The sequence below is a fragment of the Sceloporus undulatus genome, chromosome 2 (assembly GCF_019175285.1).
Source record: "Sceloporus undulatus isolate JIND9_A2432 ecotype Alabama chromosome 2, SceUnd_v1.1, whole genome shotgun sequence".
Classification (NCBI taxonomy): domain Eukaryota; kingdom Metazoa; phylum Chordata; class Lepidosauria; order Squamata; family Phrynosomatidae; genus Sceloporus; species Sceloporus undulatus.
In genome coordinates this window covers 15,006,613-15,028,054 of record NC_056523.1, presented here as the reverse complement: position 1 = coordinate 15,028,054, position 21,442 = coordinate 15,006,613, and the positions used below count along the sequence as shown (strand labels likewise).

Here is a 21,442-nt window from a genome sequence, read left to right as displayed (position 1 = left end):
CATTATGTCTCTGTGTCAATGAAACGCGGTTGCTCAGAGCAAAAGAGGAAGTAGCCACCTCATGCAGCCGTAGATAGCTAGATAGATATGTGCATGCGTAAAGAGGAAAGGAACCATTTATAGAGAGGGAGAACTTGGACAAGTCCAACCAGAGCCACTACAGTGTTCAGAATAAGTGGAGCCACCCGAAGAAAAGACCAAGGGACCAGCCATGAATCCGCAAGGTACCAGTCATTCAGGGCTTCACCTGAAGGAGCTGGAAGGGGACTAAAATATAGGGCAGGACAGTGGAAACTAGAGAAGGTTCTTCTACCTTTAATGGTTGTGTGAAAGTGGGAATTTTAGCAGAGATTGCTTGCTGCCTGGTGCCAACCTCTGCCCCCAGCTTGGCATGTTCTTGGACTTTTAACACCAGTTTGGTGTTCATTATTATCTGAAACCAGTTGCTGAAGGTTTTAAAGGAACGATGCTGGAAGTTGAATCCTCTGGTAATGTCCATCTGCTAAGGCTGAAAAGCTGTCAGTTCTACAGTTGCAGTTGGACTTTTGGTTCTGAGTTTCTAACATCCTGTTTCTATGCTTTCATTTTGTTTGCATGTTTATTCAGACTACTTTCATCCTTAATTTTTGTGGGTTTTTTGGGCTATGTGGCCATGTTCTAGAAGAGTTTATTCCTGATGTTTTGCCAGCATCTATGGCTGGCATCTTCTCAACGCCAGGAATAAACTCTTCTAGAACATGGTCACATAGCCCAAAAAAACCCACAAAAAACTTTGGATGCCACCCATGAAAGCATTTGACTTCACTTATTTTCATCCTCTTCCTTCATGGACACAGAGGTATGGGTAGAAAGACGAAATCAAGGGAGGAGGGAGTGTGCTTCCACAGAATATTGTGGCATATTACAAGGGTTCCTTCTTGATCACTGCCAGTAGAGGAAAGATAAGAGTGATATAAATTGGACAACTTGAGGCGAGGTTGGTCACTGGATGCTCCAAGACCAGTCACATAACACCTGTTTTGAAAGATCTACATTGGCTGCCCATTCGCTTCTGGGCGCAATACAAGGTGTTGGTTATCACCTATAAAGCCCTAAATGGCTTGGGCCCAGGGTACTTGGAGGACCGCCTCTCCCCATACAATCCACCCCGCATTCTCAGGTCATCCAGGAAGCAACTGTTGAGGGTTCCTGATACGAAATATTCCGTGACTGCACAAAGGGCGTTTTCCATCTCTGCCCCGCAGCTCTGGAACTCTCTTCCCGGTGAGCTCCGCTCGGTTGCCTCCCTTGATTTGTTTAGGGAGAAGTTAAAAACCTTCCTTTTCCAACAGGATTTCCCCCAGATGCTGTGATATCTGCTCTCTCCCCATTGCACCAGCACTTTAAGCTAGTTATTGTTGTGGTTTTAATCTTGTGATTTTTTTTATCCTGTTTTTAATAATTTTAATTGTATTGCTGTGTATTTTTATATGGATACTGTTTGTAAATTGTACATTGTGTAGTACCTTTGTTGTAACCCGCTTTGATCTGCCAGGAAAAGCGGGCTATAAATAAACAGTTTATTATTATTTATTAGAAGAGTTGCTTTTGGGGAGGGGGCAGTGTTCCTTTTGAACTACAGCTCTGAGGAGTTTATCACACAGGAGGGAACGGCCCAAATCCCATGAATAAATGGGAGTTAAATCCGGAGATATGCCACAAAAGTGGGATTGTTTTCAGATGATGTCCCCCGACGTCGCCATTATCCCACATTTAACCCGTTAATTAAAGTGTGGGATTTGGCCACTTTTTATTTTCGGGGAAATCCCGAAAGTAAAAATCAGCTCACAGGTTAAATACAGGGGACATCGTCTGAAAACAATTCTGCAAGAGGGATATTCTCGGATTTAATTCCCGTTTATCCACGGATTCTGGGCGCTTTGCCTCCCGTGTGATAAACTTCTGCCAGCTAGCATGGCCAGTCATTGGGAGCTGCAGTCCAAAAAAAATAACATTTCCAAAGTTTGATGAGTGCATTTCTCCTATTCTATATAGCTCTTGTTCTGCTTTGGTCCTCTATTTTTGTGACACGTTCTCTGTATTATTGGAGATAGTCAAGAGCCCACTTTATCTCTCTCCGACCTTCATCCCCAATTTTACAAAATCCCTCAATTCAATTCTCGCTGCACCCTCAAGCCATGGTCTCTTATGACAGTAGCAGCTTGCCATCCCTCCCAGTTCCTCTCTGCTATTTGGAGTGGGCAGAAAACCCAGAGTCAGGGAAATTTGGTCTAGTTCCTCTTTGCTTATCCGATCAACACAGTGACCCCAAACCGAAATCGTTGACAGAAGTCAAAAACATAGCTTACTCTCCCCAACACCCCAGTCAGGAAATTGCATTTAGATGAAGAAACTGGGAACCTCCAACAGACAAAATACTTGCTGGGGGGAGGCAGGGGTTGAGGAAGTTGTGGCGATTATAACATGCCTGTTAACCTTTTGTTTCACCTCCCAGGAGGAAAGGTTTTTGGGGCACTGAAAGTCCAACAAGAGGAATTTCTGGACTCCCTTAATAAGGTAAGGCGGCCAGTTAACTTAATCCATTGCCTGAAGCAACCAATTAAGTGTGCCCACTCCCTCAACTCACCTAAGGTAAGGTCCATGAATATAATCTCCTTTCTGGCTTTATGAAGCAAGAATCTGCAATGAATAGATTGTTGGCTTCACAAAATTCTATCAGTTGCTCTTGTGCTTTATTTCTTATGCCTAGCCCGAATCTGCCTATTGTTGTTTAATCCTTTTTGCTGCCTACTTTAGCATTCTAGTCACCTATGATTAGTTTGAAGTCCTATGTTGGTGTGTTGTCAATTTCTTCCTGGGCCCCTTCATACAATCTTTCAATTTCTTCTTCCTCTGTCTCTGTGGCTGGCACATATACTTGGATTATAGTAATATTCATAGGTTTTCCCTGAAGCCTTAGTGACATGATTCAATTCAATTTTGTGTTGTATCCTTTGACTGCTTTTGCTATATCTCTGTTTCTTCGTGTCTTTTCATTTCATGAGTAGAACACTGTGTAGTTATCTGATTCTAAGTGACCCATTGTGTGTGTATGTGTGCGTTGTACACACACACACTACTATATCGCATCTTTATCCCACTTAGGGACCAGGCAACTTTTGGCGCAGTACAGACCGCCCAGAACAAGCAGTCTGCAGGTGCCCATTTTAACTCTGGAGGGATGCCACAGCCGCTAGACCACGTGACATCCCTCCGGAGTTAAAAGAACCCGGTTTTTCTGGGTTCTTTTTCCAGTGCCTTGGTTACATCGCAAGTGTGCTAATGGTGCACTTGTGACATAACGGACGCACCGCAACATGCGGACACTGTGCATCCGATACGTAAAGATGGCGGCCTCCATGTTGACAGGAGGCTGCCATCAGGATGCTGCCCACACGTACTTGGGTTAGGAACCATGCAGCTGTTGTCCCTAACCCTAGAATTGGCAGCAGCATGGTGCTTTGGGACCGTCTGTCCCACACCATAGTTGTATCTGCCTTCAAGTTTTTTCTGACTTACAGTGAGTCACATTATATTGTATTACATATTATATATATATATATATATATATTCCTACAGTCCATCTTTTTTGGCAAGATTTATTCAGAGGGGGGTTGCCTTTGCCTTGTCTGGGGCTAAGAGAATGTGACTCATCCAGTCACCCAATGGGTGTCCATGTCAAGCAGGGATTTGCACTCCAATCTCCAGAGTTGTAGTCCAGCACTCAGACCACAATACCACACAGAGGCTTACAACAGATTTTTAAAAAATACTTTAAAATCCACAAAATACCAAAGTTAAACAGAGATTGAACTACCAAAAAAAGTGAAACCAACATTTATTTTGTAAATAATTTTTCCACTTTCAAATATTTCAAAAATAATGTGCATTTAAAAAAATATTGTGACCATTTAAAAATATTATTTCCATCCCTAATGCTGAATTATTCTAGTTGGAATGCCCATCTGAAATGTGAGTGGATGGGCAAGGTGCACAATTGCATCTTTAAACATTCAGTTTCATAATCTATTGAGCAAGCCGTGAATCTGATATAAAGATGAGCTCATACTCACTGTGGTGTAGTTTTAAATATTATGTCAATCCTCCCCCAGAGGCAATTGCACAAGCATGTGGGCTGCATAATATCAGAAATGTCTTGAAGCCCCAAAGACTTTCCAGCAGTTCATAAAAGAACACATGGGGCAGTAATGTTGCTAAGAACCGTTCTAGTTGTCAATCAACAATGCATTTTATTGTTAGTCAAACATATGCATATCTTTACTTACTGCAAGGATTTCAACCTACAGTTTTTCTCCACTCAGCAATCATATTTAATAATACAGGTTGAATCTCCCTTATCCAGAATTCCAAAATCCAAAATACTCCAAACTTTTTTATGGGTGGGTGGGATTGGGACACCTTTCTTTTCTGATGGTTCAGTGTACACAAATTTTGTTTCGTGAACAAAATTATTTAAAGTATTGTATAAAATTATCTTCAGACTATGGATATAATGTATAGATGAAATATAATTGAATTTTGCACTTAGACTTGGGTCCATCTCCAAGATCTTTCATTATTTCTTGTTGTTGTTAACTGCCTTCAAGTTGACCCCAAGTCATGGCACCCCTGTGGATAAGACACCTCCAAGCCCTCCTGTCCTCCATTGCCATGCCCAGATCCTCCAAAGTCAGACTCCATCCTTCGTTATTGAGTCTATCCATCTATCCATGCAGACTTCCTTTCTACTTCCCTCCACCTTTCGTAGCATTATTGTCTTTTCTAATGACTGGTACTTTCTCAGGATGTGACCAAAGTATAACAGGCTCAATTTGATCATCTTAGCTTCCAAGGAGACATCAGGTCTTATCTGTTCTAGAACCCATTTGTTTGCATTTTTCAATATCCATGGTATCCTCAGCACTCTCCTCCAGCAACATCACATCTCTTCCAACTCTACAATTCTATGATTCTATTATTTTCTTCCTATTGGATTTCTCCACTGTCCTACTCTCACATTCATACATGCTGATGGAGAATGCAATGACTTTGACAATTCTGACTTTAGTGCTCAGTTGTATATCTTTACTCTTTTGCACCTTGTACTGCAAGGATTTCAACCTACAGCTTTTCTCCACTCATCGCTGCCCTTCCCATTTCTAGTCTTCTGATTTCTTGACTGCAATCTCCATTCTGAACAATGCTTAATCCAAGGCACAGGGATTTTTTAACCATCGTAATTTCCTCATTATCTAGGCTGAATTTATGTAGCTCCTCTGTGGTCATTATTTTTGTTTTCTTTATGTTTAGCTTTAAACCTGCCTTTGCATTTTCTTTGGTGACCTTCGTTAATAATTTTTCCAAGTCTGAGAAGTTTTCCATTATGTCAACATATCTTAGATTGTTGATGTATCTTCCTCCTATCTTTACTCCTTCCTCTTCTGAATCTAAACCTGCTCTTGACATAATATTTTCTGCATACAAGTTGAACAAGTAGGGTGAAAGATTGCAGCCTTTCCCAGCCCCTTTCCTAACTGGGAACCATTCTGTTTATCCATTTTCAGATAACCACTGTTAGAACAGAATATGAAGAAACGGTTACCAAATTAGAAAAGGGGTCAGACTAGGCTGCATTCTATCACCCTACTTGTTCAACTTGTATGCAGAAAATAGCATATTCTTAAGTACAGATTTCCCATCAGGACTATCAGATATGGTGGCACTCCCATGTCCTTGAGAGTCATCCATAGCTTATTATGTATGCATATGCAAATGCAGGTATTTCAAAATCTCAAAAAAGTTGACCTCAGTACAAATGTACCAATTCTGACTCCAGCTTTAAAAAAAACCCTTATAGTATTAAATACCTAATTTGTTGCCCATTTACTTTCACAATAATTTTTTTAAAATTCCATTAAGAAATTTTAATCAAATAAATAAGAAGATTGATGATTCCTACAGTGGAGATGAAATGCCTTGTGCTACCATTTTACTATAGCAAAGTTTTTATTACTAATTATAATACAAGCGCCAGTGTGCTGTAGTAGTTTCAGTCTTGGTGTATGAAGTCTGGAGAACAGAGTTCGAATCCCCGCTTGGCCATGGCAACCCATCGAGTGACCTTGGGCAAGTCACACTCTTTCAGCCTCAGAGGAAGGCAATGGCAAACCCCCTCTGAAGAAACCTGTCAAGAAAACCCAGTGATAGGTGCGTCCCAGCATTGCCATAAGTCAGAAATTACTTAAAGGCACACAACAATAATAATTAAAATACATTGGTCATTTATGAAGGAAGTGGAGTTGGACAATATTAAAATAGAGGAGCTGGAGTCAAACATTTGGGATACTGACCCCACAGCCCTGCCCCACTGTGGATATACTGCATGCTCTTCCCACCCTAATCAGCCTCTTCCCTTTGTTTTTCTTCTACAGGAATTTTTGGATGACCCCAAATATAACACCGATGAAGAGTTAGCTGGAAAATTAGAAATATTTAAGAGTGAGTAACTGTGATAAAGGACTTTAAGGGGTGTGTGATTTCACACTGGAGCACTGAGGTGGGTACATGTGAACAAACAGGCACCCAGTCCTCAGATACAACCAGCTATTTAATTTCTGTGTTGTTTTCTATGGGCAACTCTCTGTCCATCTTTTTGTTATGTGCCTTCAAGTCGTTTCCGACTTATGGCGACCCTAAGACAAACCTATCATGGTGTTTTCTTGGCAAGATTTGTTCAGAAGAGGTTTGCCATGCACCCAATCCTACAACTAGGCTACAACTAGAAGGCAAATGTTGTCATGGGCTGACCAAGACCATATTACTGTCTATACTGATTGATAGTGGCTCCAACAACACAGGCCTGGTTGCTTGGATCTTGGACTTCAGATATTCAAGATGTCCTTTAGCCATTGGCTATGCCAGGCTGGGATGACGAGAGCTAAAATCATAAACATCTAGAGAGCTGCCAAAGACTCCCTACCCCTGCAACAAAGTTTATGTGTGATCTAGCAAAACAATGATTGCATTTTTATCATCATCTGCTCTCTTTTGCAGAGAAATACATGGAATTTGACCTCAATGCACAAGGTGATATAGGTGAGTTTTGTTCATGTACAGTACTGGGTTCACATGTGTGTGCATGAGACACTCACGTCAACAAAAACCAGCCTTGGTCTCTAATGAACACAGACCAGAGAAAGACAGTTTGTTGTTATGTGCCTTCAAGCTGACTTTCACTTACTCCAACCCTATCATCATCAACTGCAAATGGCTTGGGCCCAGGTTACTTGGAGGACCGCCGCTCCCCGTATAATCCGCCCCGCACTCTCAGGTCGGGCGGGAAACATCTTTTGTCTATTCCGGGTGCACATTATAGTGCAACCCAGAGGGCATTTTCTACCTCAGCCCCTAGATTATGGAATACCCTGCCCGACGAGCTCCACACAGTCACCTCCCTTGAAGGATTTAAGAGGATGCTAAAAACTTTCCTCTTCCGCCAAGCTTTCCCCCAATGAGTTTGGTGTCGGTTTTATTATTGTTTTATTGATTTGGAATATTGGGAGCACTGATATTTTATTATGTGGTTTTAGATATCGATTTGATGTTTTAATACTGTTTTCTACTGTTTTAATGATGTTTTTTAACATGTACACCACTATGATCTTGAATAAGGAATGCGGTATACTGTATAAGAATAAAGAATAATAATAATAATCTGCACTGCAGAAATAATGCAGTATGGCACCGCTTTAACTGCCATAGCTCCATCCTATGGAATCTTGGGATTAGTAGTTTGTTGTGACACCAGACCTCTCTGGCCCAGAAGGCTAAATTGCTCACAAAACTACAAATCCCAGAATTCCATCACATTGAGTATGGTAACTAAAGTGGTGTCAAACTGCATTAATTCTGTAGCATAGATGCTGTGGCAGACACCAGGGATCAACAAGAGCAGCCCCCACACTTGCTGTCATCAGCGTGTCTCAAAGTTCATTGTATCACCAGAGCTCTCTGACAGGGAAGGTAAATAGCTCAAAACTCCAAATCCCTTAATTTCATAAAACTGAGCAATGCAGTTAAAGCAGTGTCAAACTACATTACTTCTACAGTGCAGATTTCATCATCATCATCATTTATATTCTGCCTTTCTCCAGTAATGAGACTCAAGGTGACTAATATATTTAAAAACAACACAGATTGAAACTACACAAAAGCACCTAAAACCATAGATAGAGTTATTTTAAAACAATTAAACCATTTATAAAATCAAAAACATTTAAATTCATTTAAAAAACTATATTCAGACCATGAAAACAGCACCACACAGCATTAAAAATACATTCCAATCAGTTTCTAAAAGCCCTCCAACATAAAAATCTTTTGATATGCCAATGGAAAAGTAACAAGGACAGAGCCATCCTGTCCCCTCAAAATTCCTATCCTAGGGTTATCTTGGCAAGATTTAATGAGGGAAGGTTTACTACTGTCTTTCTCTGTGGTTGAGATAGTGTGACTTGCCCAAGGTTGCACAGTGAGTTCCCATGGCTGAGCAAGGATTTTAACCCTGATCCTCCTCAGTCCTAATCTTGGAAAACATTCAGCATCCTTTGTTTATTTTTACATTCCAGCTCACATTAGTATATATGATCATCTGCATTTTATCCCCACACTAACACCCTTCTGAGGTAGGTCAGGCTCCAAGGAAGCAACTGGCCCAAGATCGCCCAGTGAGTGTCATGGCTCAGCAGAGACTTGAACCTGAATCTTCAATTTCAACACTTAAAAAAATATTACTGATGTATGCCAGTCCCTGATAGTTGTCTGTGTTACTTTCCCTGCCTGCCAAGATATCATGGCTTTGAAGCGCATGTTGGAAAAGATGGGTGCAGCCAAGACCCATTTGGAGCTGAAAAAGATGATCACTGAGGTGACCGGAGGTATGAGTGAAACCATCTGCTACCGGGACTTCATCTGTATGATGCTGGGAAAGCGATCAGCTATCTTAAAAATGTAAGTAATAGTTGTTGTTTTTTTAATCTCCTCCCATGTCCCAGTTTCAATCTTCTCTGGTTCTCCGTGTGTGTGTGTGTGTGTGTGTGTGTGTGTGGTGATTTATAGTGCAGTAGTGGTTAGATTAAGGGTCCGAACAGACAGGCCAAAATAAAGCTGCTTCGGGTCGGTTTGGAGGTGTGCTGTTTAAATGATGCATGAGTCCTACGAAGCCAGAAGCCGCATCAAAACCACACTCCAGTCCTTAGGACTTCTGGCTTCTTAAGGAGCATGCATCATTTAAACAGCATATCTCCAAAGTGACCCAAAGCAGCTTTATTTTGGCCTGTCTGTTCAGGCCCTAAGTCTTTCTGATAGATCTCTAGTTGATTTTGAAGTATATTGGCACAGGTTTTCTGACTCCTAGTTGCAAGGCGAGCCCTACCATTAGCTAGACTGAGGCATGTGCTTCAGGAAACAGGTTGCTGCCACACTGAAGAATTAATGCAGTTTGACACCACTTTAACTGTCATGGCTCCAACCTGTGGAATATGGAATTTGTAGTTTGTCGTGGCACCAGAGCTCTCTGACACAGAAGGCTAAATAAGTCACAAAACTATAAATCCCAGAATTCCATAGCATTGCGTGATGGCAGTTAAAGTGGTGTCTGCAGTGTCGATGCAGTGACAGATGCTGGGGATCAACAGGGGCAGCCCCCACACTTGTTGTCATCAGCATATCTCATGGCTGGGTCTTGATTCTGCTTCAGTGTGACATTTCCCTCAAGCCAGTGGCCACTGCAGTTATTGTACAACAAACACAATACATACCAGCAGACATGGCTGACATGAACTCGTGCTTAAGAATCCCATTTCTAAAATATGTCTCTGGCACTAAAACAGATATAAACAAAAAGCCTTAATATGCATATAAGATCAGAGTGTTCATTTAGCTACATACTAAGAGAAAGACTAAATATATAAATATATTGAGAAAGAGTAAATACCCTAAATGAACCAGATTCCATCTGATCTTGGAAGGTAAGCAGGATCAGCCCTGGTAAGTACTCGGGTGGGATGTGTTTCAGAGGAAGAAACTGACAAAACCACTGCTGAGGATTCCCTGTTTAAGTAAACCCTATGAAATACATGTGGTCCCCATAAGTCAACCAGTGACTGGAAGGCATACACACAGAAAGAGCAATTTAAAAGTCACCTTCATTTTACTAAAATTTTCCTGTTCTTTAATGTGACCGTAGGATCACATTCCTCAAGCAGGAAATTTGCATAATAATTGGCTGTATGCCCTGGCTAAGTTAGCAATAAAGGGACAGTTATCCCTTCCTGTGTGTTTCTATACAAGGAACAAAACCATTAAGATTGGACCACAGTACCTCTATGCATACAAAGCCAATTCTGAAATGGGATTCTCCTGTACTTCAACTGGCAGTGAAGGGAACACATGCAAATGTGTGCAGGAGAAAGCTTACCTGTATTTTGTGTATGTTAAATACTGTAAATAAATATAAATAAATAAATAAATTTGAAAATTCATAAAAACTAGATAAGCTCTAGCTAGACCAAGGACTCACTTTTGACTCTATAGATAAGTTACTTCTAGTATTCATAAAGCTATAGATATTATTTTGGTGTTAAGTTACATATGACTGTATAGACAAATTATTTTGGTAGTTAATTACTAAGTAATGTCTCTTTATGATTCTATGATTAATTACTGTATCTACATTTTTAGTTTTGTTTCAAGCTACTCACTCCAGTCTCAAAATGTATTTTGTTTCTTTCCAATGTAAGGAGTTAATTAATCTAATTAGAAATTACAGCATGATACCTTGCATAAATATGGAACCTGGCAATGACACACTAACCTTTGAATTGCTTCCTTTCTTTTGCAACCCAACTAAAAGGCAGAAGAGATTTAAAAACCCTTTCCCATGGAAACCAAGGCCACAGCCGCAATGCAGAAATAATCCAGGTTGACACCACTTTAACTGCCATGGCTCAGTGCTATGGAAGTCAGGGAATTGTAGTTTGTAGTGCCACCAGAGCTCATTGACAGAAACTGCAGTTCCTAGAATTCCAATAGTATCGAGCCATGACAGTTAAAAAAATATCAGAACGGATTATTTTTTCAGTGCAGATGCAGCCCAAGTGAATTTGAAAAGTTCGGACATTGCACATACCTTTATATCCTCTTCATGGCCATGCTCAGTTTTCACCAGGCAAAACAACTCATTATTCAGGGTGGCAAGAGAGAGGCATTCACAAGGTAAGGTTGTGCTTTCAGAAAGGAATGCTGATTACTAATGAACAAATTAACCATAATTCATAATACATATCTGAGCCATCTGGTCTCAGAAACTCCAGGTTTGTGAATTTACAAAGATCTTATAATGCCCACAAAAACATAGTTTTCTGAAATAATTGACAAATTTCTAAAGTACGCAGCTGGCTGATTGATGAATCCAATACCTATTGGACAGCGATGAGTGAGAAGTTAGCTTGGAAGACTAATATGAGTGTTTCTGACTTAATTATTTGTTGGATTTACATCCCACGTTACTCCCAAAATTGGATTCAAGGGGCTTGCAATAATTTTTAAAAGGACAAACCTAAAATGTTAATTACATTAAAAAATAAAATTTAAAATACTAATATTAAAACACAGAGCATGGTTAAAACCATTTTTAAAAAGTATTCTCATTGGAATCCTCCCCCTTCAAATCTCACTCAGCACAGTTATGTGAAAAGTGCCTTCTGGACTGTTAATCATTGACATATATTGCCAGCCAGACTATCTATAGAGAGATCTCTGTCATGCATGTGCTGGAGAGATCACAGAGAAGAGGAGATTATCACACAGGGCTTTAAAATGGCAATTACAATTGTAAAATGGCACCTTTGGCAATACTTATCACACAATATCACTCCACTTATCACAGTATCACTTATCACTCCAGCCCGTAGCTGCTGTATCTCTCAAGCATTGTTAGGGCATCCCTTTTCATTGATGGGGCAAACCCAATAATGATGGGGCAAACTCAATAAGCTACCAATCCCTGCTATGGCAGTTTTGTTATTGGCAGTCAGACAACGTTAGAGTCTCCTCTTCTCCCCTTGTCCCTCCTTCCCCCTTGACCGTGATTGCACAAAAGACTTTCAGATTACGTTGCACAGATTCCCATCATTAAAGCGACATTGGCCGGCATTTTGTATTAACGGACGTTTGCATTATTGCATTGCCGCTGTAATGATGGTATTAGCGCTACAATTTGAAAGCCTTTCACGCTATTGCAGTCATGGATGGGTTAATTACAGGATAAGGACAGGGGAGCGATCCCGTCCCTATCCTGTCTGAATATGATAATCTATGTTTCCATTTTTTAAAAACTGACGTGATTGCGGCAAAAGTGGGGGCTCATGTGGTAATGTCCTTAGGCTGGACCAAAAACACAGCTCAAATTGCCCTCCTGCCGCCTGCCCCCTAGAGGGTATGGGAGGACCTTTCACGTAAACATTTCCAAAGTATATGGGAGGAGTACACCGGAGAAGAAGAGCAACCATGGAGTAGTGGTTTGGGTGCTGGGTTACAAATCTGGAGACTAGGGTTTGAATCCCTTCTCAGCCATGGACATGCACTTTGTGACCCTGAGCAAGCCACACACTCTCAGCCTCAGAGGGAAGCAAAGGCAAACCCCCTCTGAACAATGTGAAGTTGAAGTCTTTCATGGCTGGCATCCATAGTTTTTTGTGGGTTTTTCGGGCTATGTGGCTGAGTTCTGGAAGGGTTTATTCCTGATGTTTCACCTGCATCTGTGGCAGGCATCTTCAGAGAATGCTAGCATGGAAGAGAGTTGTGTGTGTGTGTGTGTGTGTGTGTGTGTGTGTGTACACACATACATACACACACTGTGTGACTCTGGGTAGGGAGAAGTGATCTCCATGTTAATCTGTGTATTGTTTTGTTGTTCAATGGCTGCACTGAGTCCTTCTCTGGGAGAAAGGCAGCATCTAAATGGAATGAATGAAAGAATGAATGAAAGAATGAATGAATGAATAAATAAATAAATAAATGGCAGGGGAGGCATACATTCTTCATCCCTGGAATAAAGAGAGTCTGTGACAAAGTTCAGAATTCAGTGCTGATGCTACACTGCAGAACTAAAGCACTTTGACTCCACCTTTAACTCCCATGGCTCAGTGCTATGGAATCCTGGGGTTTGTAATTTGCAGTGCTCTGAAGGCTAAATATCTAACAAAACTACACATCTCAGAATTCCACAGCATTGAGTCATGGCATTTAAAGTGGTGGCAAACTGCTTTATTTCTGTGGTATGGATGAGACCTACATTTATCCAGTTGCACCTGGCACAATTGGCTGTCAATTCATATCCTTCTTTCCACAGAATTCTGATGTATGAAGAGAAAGCCAGAGAGAAGGAAGAGAAACCAGCAGGACCCCCACCAAAGAAAATACTAGCCGATCTTCCTTGAAGACCTCCGCACGCTCACTAATAATGTGGTTTATTTTCTCTTCAGGCAGCTTCTAGAGCAACTGAAATATATATGAGCCTTTTCTAAAAAAATTTGTAAAGTCTCAAGAAAGGAGTTAATTCTTAATATCCCTTCATAAGTATGGGAGCACTATGTCTCCTTAGTGTATCTGTGTGTGTGGTATCTTGCCAACTTGTGGTTTTGCGTCTTTATTTTTCCCTCCATTTTAAACACTGGGTTAAATTCATTCAAGGGAATCAGGGGTGGGGAAAGTACATGTTGACCCCTGAATCAATGTTGTGCCCCCCAAGGTCCTTTATTTTTATGTGCCAAGGCATGGGGAGCAATTTGACAAATGTTGACCTTCCCCAAGTACCATTTTGGATCAGCCTTTTTTCTCCTAATAGGAAGTGAGATAGAAGTTGACTTCCAAGCAAGGCTGGTGGGGGGAGATAAAAACACACACCAAAACCCTATTTTTGTTTGTTTGTTTAAACAGAGTTTTTTGGTTTAAGTAAAAAAAATTGAATTAATGCACAGGACTTCACCAATATAGGACTAAATCAGAATATTAAGTAGCAAAATGTACAGTAGTTCAGATGTTATGGGCACCAGCTTAAAAAATTCTTCATTTAAAAGTGCTAGTTTAAAGCAAGTCGTTTTGGATGAATTTGCATCAATTGAAGGATTTACTTCCATATGGTATTTCTTGCACTAAAAAATAAAGGGATTAAAAAGAAGGAACTGGATACCACTCAATACCGGTCTAACAATGAACAATTGCCAGTAAACTGTTAAAAGTCTTTGTTGTTCCAGTAAGAGGATTGGAAAATAGTAAAAATAGCCAGGATATTTTTTAAAAATTATGAATAAGCAATAAAAAGGAGTGGTTTTGTAAAAAAGGCATTTGGTTTAAACCCAAGTTTAATGTAACCCATGTGAATTATTAGCTTGACCCAAGCGCAGTTACTCCCAGACTTTGGTCCTGCAGATATTCTGGACTTCAGCTCCCAGAACTTCTGACTTCGGCGCTTCTTGAAGTCCAAAACATTTGTAGGACCAAAGTTTGGGCCCTAGTCGGTGAGGGAAGCCCTATAAGAGGGTCTGGTTTTATGCAGTGCAGTGGTTTGAGTGTTGGACTTGACAAGTCACATGCTCTCAGTCTCAAGGGAAGGCCACAGCAAACCCCCTCTGAACAAATCTTGCCAGGAAAACCCCATGATAGTTCACTTTAGGGTTGCCATAAGTCTGAAATGACTTGAAGGCACACAACAACACAGTCTTGTGAACTGAGCTGAGAAAAAGATGGAAACCTGCAGAGGAGAATGGTTGCCAGAAATAAAAATCTAGACCCTTTTAACTTAGCATTTGAGCTTCAAGGTTGCAATGCTGTTGAATGGCAGCAAACTACAATATATACTATATTGAACACAGATCAACTGTTCTAAATTTTCCATACATTTACTGACTTGATTGTAGGAGTCCTCTACATATGCTGCTCAACACTGAAGTCCTTATTCGATGTGAAAAGGACCTACTAGTCTTGGCAATTGCAGTTCCTCTCTTTCTGAATTCACCAGAATCCTCCTTAGGGTTTCCCCAAACACTGGAACAAAACAGTAATTCACAGGGGTTACATTAGCACGAGAAGTGACTAAAAGTCATTGGCAGGCCAACTTCCTCCGTGAATTACATCTTGAAACCAAGTATGTAGAGAGATCTTATAGCACCTTTGAGACTAACTGAAAGAAAGAAGTTGCCATCATGACCTTTCGTAGACTTCAGCCTATTTCCTCAGATGCATTTGGTGGAGTGGAAACCCAGAGTGGAAACCCAGGTCCCTGGCTTTCCACTCCACCAAGTGCATCTGAGGAAATAAATTTAAGTCTACGAAATGTCATGATGCCAACTTCTTTCTTTCAGTTAGGGACTAAACAGACCGTCTTGCAGCGTGGCGTGGGGGTGTGGCATTTTGATGCCACGCACCCTGATGCCAGCATCACACTGCTCACCCAGTCGCATGGCAGGGGGCGTTACAGCACTCTGTTGGCACAGCATTTAAGACATGCTGTACCAAGCGAGCGCCGAAAAGCTGCCTCCTCAGCAGCAAGGGCGCCTTTTGCCATCTTTTTAGTGCTGGCAAAGCGCCGGAGTGGAGTGTGCAGTTGCTGCAGCCCCAATCCTGCAAAGAAAGGGCCAGCAGGACACCGCTCCAAAGGGGCAGTCTGTTTTGGCCCTTAGTCTCAAAGGTGTTACAAGATCTCTTTGCATATTGAAAATTTACAGACTAACACAGCTATATCCCTGGATTCTACCATCAGTTGTTATTTTGTGACTACAGCTTCCAGAATTCCCCAGCTGCTATGGGTCTGCCTGCCCTGGTTTTACATGAAGTGGAGTGTGGGGTAAAGGCTGGAAGGCACCAGATCCATCTGATTTTGGAAGCTAAGCAGGGTCAACCCTGATTAGTATTTGGATGGGATGCTGCGAATAAATACCAGGTGCTGTAGGCTACATTTCAGAGGAACGAACTGGTAAAACCACCTCCAAGCATTCCTTGCCTAAGAGCGCTCTATGAAATTCATGGAGTCACCACACGTCGACACATGACTTGAAGGCGCGCATACACATACCCCCCAAATTCCACCACTCATCCAGAGCTAAGACAAATGCTGAAGTAACACACCTAGCCAAGCTTTTTGGGCACAGGAAGAAGACTGGCCACATAGCCCGAAAAACCCACAAAAAACTATGGATGCCCCGAAAGCCTTCAACTTCACAGCGATACATTTATTGGCCAAATGAAATGCACAATACACTTGTTGCAAGGCGGGTTAACCTGCAATTCTGAATACACACACACAAATATTTACAACTCCATACATTTAAAAAACACATTTTGCAACAAGTATATTGTGCATTTCGGTTGGCCTATAAAGGTATCACTTGTTTGGTGGGGTTTTGTTTGAATTTACTAAATGGCCAACACAGCTTGCCCTCTGCATGTTTACAAATCCTAGGGTTCCATAGGATGGAGCCAAGGCAAAAATCCCTTATTAAAATGTTTATTTATTTATTAAATAAATAAATATTTATTTTTATAGATAAATAAATATTTTATTCCCCATAAAAATAAAAATTCCTCATAATATAACTATATATATATGTGTGTGTGTAAATGTTTATTTATTATTCCTCATAAAAAATAAAAATCCTCATAAACATACATTTATAAAGATTTATTTATTTTTATTCCTCATAATAATAAAAATTCCTCATTAAAATGTTTGTTTATTTATTTAAATATTTATTTATCATTCCCCCCATAAAAATAAATAAACAAACAAACATTTATAAAAATTCCTCATGAAGAGGGAGAAAAGCACCAGCAGTCTCCTGCTTTGCAGAATAGTGCAGTCATACACCCAAACCTGCTCCAGGGTTGCATAAATTGCCCCCAATAATCACCCTTTTTCCTCCATGAGCAGCATCACCTGAACCCAGAACCTCCTCTCTTTTTTATGCCTCCAAACCCCCTTGGCATTTTCTCTCCTTAGCCCCGCCCCTCACGCAGCGTCAGGGGGCGTGGCTTTCGTTTCTGCCACCGCCGCCGGCCTTGGGACCCGGATGGCCGTTTAGTCGGTGCTTAGACGCCGAGGCTGCCACATCGGCCCTTGAACAAAATTCACGAAACAGGGGGAAGGGGGGGACGACGTAATCCGCCTCCATCCTCCGTCTGGGACACCCTTCCGCCCCCGGCGAGCTCGCATCCGGGTAGAGCGGACCGAGCCCGTTCTAACGAGGTAAGCCTTGGCTTGGGACGTGCCCGGGAAGGCCTCCTTCCAGCCGCCCGAAAAGCGACGTTCTCGGAGGGAGGAGAGAATTGAGTCTGGCTGAGCCGGTAGAACGTCCAGGCCTCCGCCATTTTGTGCCCTCCTTCTGGTTCCTGGGCCTGCAAACTGAATCCGTCGCCATCCGCCCCTTGGGCCTCGCTCTCCTCTCCCTCGGTTGGGCCCGGCCTTTCGCCCAGGGCTGCCCCAGGGTTTTGGCGGTGTCATTTTGCCCCATTGGAGGATTCCTAGGCCTTTAATGGTGAGCCAAAATAAGGCCTCCTAGAAAGAAGGGAGAAAATGGAGGGCCTTAGAGGCAGAAACAGGCCTTTGCCTTGAACCATTGACTCCCATTGACCCTATACCTGCCCCCCAAAACCCTGCTCAGGTAGGAGTCCTGGGTTCAAGTGGAGCTCAGTTTTAAGGCCTCGTTTTATGAAAAACACCCCTAATATTGTAGGGCAAGTGTTGGGGGTTCAATACCTCCCCCATTTATTTAATCTCCTACTATTCCTCTTTTACTGGACATTAATGCTGTATTTGGGGGTCTCTTATTTTGACGGGGCTACAGATTTGGGGCAGGTTTATGGGGGGAATTTAAAAACTACCCCACTTATTTAATCTCCTAGTATCTTTTCTAAATATCTCTCCTTTTGAAGGGGATACACATTTGGGGCAGGGGTTTTGGGGGGGGGGCTTTCCAAGAGCCACCCCACTGATTTAAGATCCCAGGGTCTTTTCTGGATATTAAGGCTGTATTTTTTGAAGGGGGGGTTCTCTCTCATTTTGAAGGAGGCGACAGATTTGGGGCAGGTGAGGTTTTTTTGGGGGGGGGGAGTTTAAAAACTACCCCACTTATTTAATCTCCTAGTACTGTATCCCTCTTTTCTGGTGGTTCAGAAATGTTAAGGGCTGCATTTTTGGGGATGGGGTTTTGAAGGCATCAGGGAGGCCACTGAAGCCTGGGTTATCTCACACACAGACATACGCACCCCATGTATCCCCATTTTCAATTAATACCTTTCTTTTCTCCCACCCCCCAGGTCTTAAAACCAGAAAGATGGCATCTTAAACTGGAATTAAGATGGAGCTGGGGCTTTATCTTTATGGAAGAGGAGGGAGAGATGTAAGGGTCTGTGGTTGAACCTGGGGATTGCCACTGAAGCTGAAGGGGAAGGGAAGCTTTGGTGTCTCTCAGGCCCCACATACACCCAGTTCCATCATATATATTATAATGCGCATATATATTACATTACTGTGATGGGGTTGGGGGGGGTCAGGGATGCCACTGAAACTGGAAAGGAAGGAAAGGGTTGTCTTGGTATCTCTAACACACACACACTCGCCACATACAACATATATATGGGATGGTTTTTCTGGTGTCAGGGATGCCACAAATTGGAAAGAAAGGAAAAGATTGCCTTAGATGCACCCTATATATAAGGATTGGGGGGGTCAGGGATGCGACAAACTGGAAAGGATTGCCTTGGTATGTCACACACCCCCCCCCCATGTACATCCCATTTCTCCCTCTATATATATATATGTGTGTGTATATATACACACACACATATACATAAATACACATATATAATATACATGGAATGGGGTTTGGGGGGGGTCAGGGATGCCCCACTGAAACTGGGCAGGAAGAAGATTGCCTTGGTATCTTGCCACTGCCGCCACCCCACACGACCAATAAAGCTGAATATATAGATATATATTTAAATAACCTTAAAGCCAACTATGGCATCTTCTGCTGAAAGTAAGACAGAGCAGGAGCATTGCTTAGCTTTATGAAAGAGGAGGCAGAAACGTCAGGGTCTGTGGTTGAATCTGAGGATTGCCACTGACACTGGAGAGGAAGGAAACGATTGCCTTGGTATCTCAGCCCCCCAATACACCCAGTTCCATTTCATTCATATATATGTGAGTGTGTGTGTGTGTGAATATATTTAAATACTGTAATCTTAAAGCCACAAAGATGGCATCTTCAGCTGAAATTAAGGTGGGGTTGGGGCACTGGTTTGCTTTATTTTCAGGAAGAGGTGTTAGAAATGCCAGGGTCTGTGGCTGAATGTGAGGATTGCTTTATTATCTGCCATCCCATTGTGTTTTGCCTTTCCAGCCATTGCTGGTGGGCAAGGGATGGGGGTGATTTAATTTGTCTCCATTCCAGAATGCCACTTTGGGGGGTGGGGGGCATCACTGCTTCGCCCCAACATACTTCCAGTAGAGTATCGCCATTTAGCCTGCTATTGGAGTAAGGAGATCAAGTTAATTTGATCTCCATCTTGCTGCAAAGGGCTGTATGCTTTTTCACACACATCCACCCCCCCCCCCCGTCAGATAGGTTTGAAAATCGAAACCTATTTGAGGGGGAGGAGGTCTGCTTGCAAGAAATGGGTTTGTCTGTGTGCTTTTCAAAAACATGTTGTAACGCCTCTGAGGTTTGCAGTATATAGACTACATCATTAATTAAAAAGCCTATTTCTGCCCCTCGGCACAGTCTTACATTTAAACCATTTTAAGGAGAAAAGACCAAATGGTGAAGGGAAGGGGGTGGGAGAGGAGGTGTGGCAGGTGTTCTCTTAAAGGTTTTAGGCAGCATTAGTATTTGGGAAATGTGTTGCCTTTTGGTTGCCTACAGCCACAGCATTTAGAAAATGAGAAGCTAGTTGTTCTCAGTTTGGGGGCAGTAAGATCTCCTAAATAAAGGCTGTACTGAGATAGCCATGAAGTAATTGTGAGATGAACCATTGCGACTCACATAAAAGGCCATTTTACTGCAGCCGCACTTGAAAATCTGAACCAGTTTAAAACGTGGGGTGGTTTTTTTATGCTGATATTGAAATGGACGCGTGACAGCTCTACAGCTGATGCCGATGCTTAAGAGGTATTTTTGTTTCTTGAAACTCAGTCAATAGGAAATCTTTCTGTTTAGGGCAGATAAGCAAAATCTCCTTGAGGATAGTGCTGAAATCAGGGGTGTGCCTTTGCTGAAAGGGAAGACTCTAAAACCTTGTGTTTTGAAGTAGCACTCTTAAGCACAAAATTGGTGGCGGGGAAGAAGGAAAATCCCCTTGCCATGTGTGGTTAACAAAACATTACTAGGGTCTCATAACCTGCACTGCAGTTTGGAGGGGAGTGTGAAACAGCACAGATTAATTTAGCTTAAAGGTGGAGTTTGAATTTCCCAGCATTGTAGCAGGAAGGTGAGATGGTGGCAGCTTGTGAGAGTGTGATGACACACACAGAAAGGAAGCAAACATGGCTCCCTTTCATTTCAGAAGCATCCATCTCTGAATGGGGTGATGTCCAAAACATTGGGTGTGTTTATGCAGCAAGAAAGGTATTCCCCTGTCTGGCACAAAAGCCTACCCCCATATATTGGACAACTGTGAAAGCCAAGACAGCCTTTTGATGAGTGTCTTCACTGAGTCCTTGGCTTTACTGTGGGCTCGTGCGGGAACACACACACACATGCACACAAAAGGCATCATGATTTTGATACAGGGTTAGAGAGGAGGTGAAATGGCCAACGCTTGAATTTCAGGGTAAATGAATTGGCCATTTCTTTGCATGTGTCCTCAATGTCAGGACCTTTTAGTGCAAATTTTAGAAAGAGCAAGGGTCCAACACATTGGGGGCTTTCTGGCTTCCTTTCATAGTCCTGGATCTCATTTTATTCATGTTCATTTGGGGGAAGGAGGACTTTTCTTTTCTTGCTTCAAAATCAGCCTTTCAGATGCTTGATGGCACCTTGATATTATAGTGGTGGAATTTAGGAGGCTTTTTTTCCCTCAGTGAAATGATTTCAGATTTTCAGATTTTGCTTTTATTGGTTATTTTGATCATTACTGGTTTCAAACTGGGAGTGCCTTTTCTGATGTCAAAATCTGTTTGTCTGTAATGCAGCTTTGGGATTCTGCAGATAAATTGAACATATTAATAATTAATAGTTGCTGATTCAGTATCAAGATGGCTTTGAAATGGGGATCCTTCCTTTTTCCTGTCAAGCAATGAAAAAAAATAATTAAATTGAAGTTTTAATCACTTGAATTATTAATCATG

The 21,442-nt window shown here is 41.9% G+C and overlaps 2 protein-coding genes across 6 annotated transcripts in view; both read left to right on the top strand.

The window, feature by feature from the left end:
- AIF1 (allograft inflammatory factor 1) lies at positions 1–14,287 on the top strand. Its single transcript, XM_042455801.1, has 6 exons — positions 1–224; positions 2,495–2,556; positions 6,471–6,537; positions 7,093–7,134; positions 8,886–9,048; positions 13,451–14,287. The coding sequence occupies exons 1-6, from the start codon at positions 212–214 to the stop codon at positions 13,536–13,538; spliced, it is 435 nt and encodes a 144-aa protein (XP_042311735.1). The 5' UTR covers positions 1–211; the 3' UTR covers positions 13,539–14,287.
- Positions 14,288–17,137: 2,850 nt separating this feature from the next.
- Positions 17,138–21,442, top strand: part of PRRC2A (proline rich coiled-coil 2A) — a 52,462-nt gene continuing 48,157 nt past the window's right edge. For 2 of the 5 annotated variants that reach the window (XR_006101925.1, XM_042449357.1), the window contains exon 1: positions 17,138–17,341. The gene's annotated coding sequence lies outside the window, so the exon portion shown is untranslated. Of the gene's footprint in view, positions 17,342–17,487; positions 17,631–21,442 lie in introns of those variants that run through there. The other 3 variants (XM_042449356.1, XM_042449354.1, XM_042449355.1) reach the window with 2 other exon arrangements.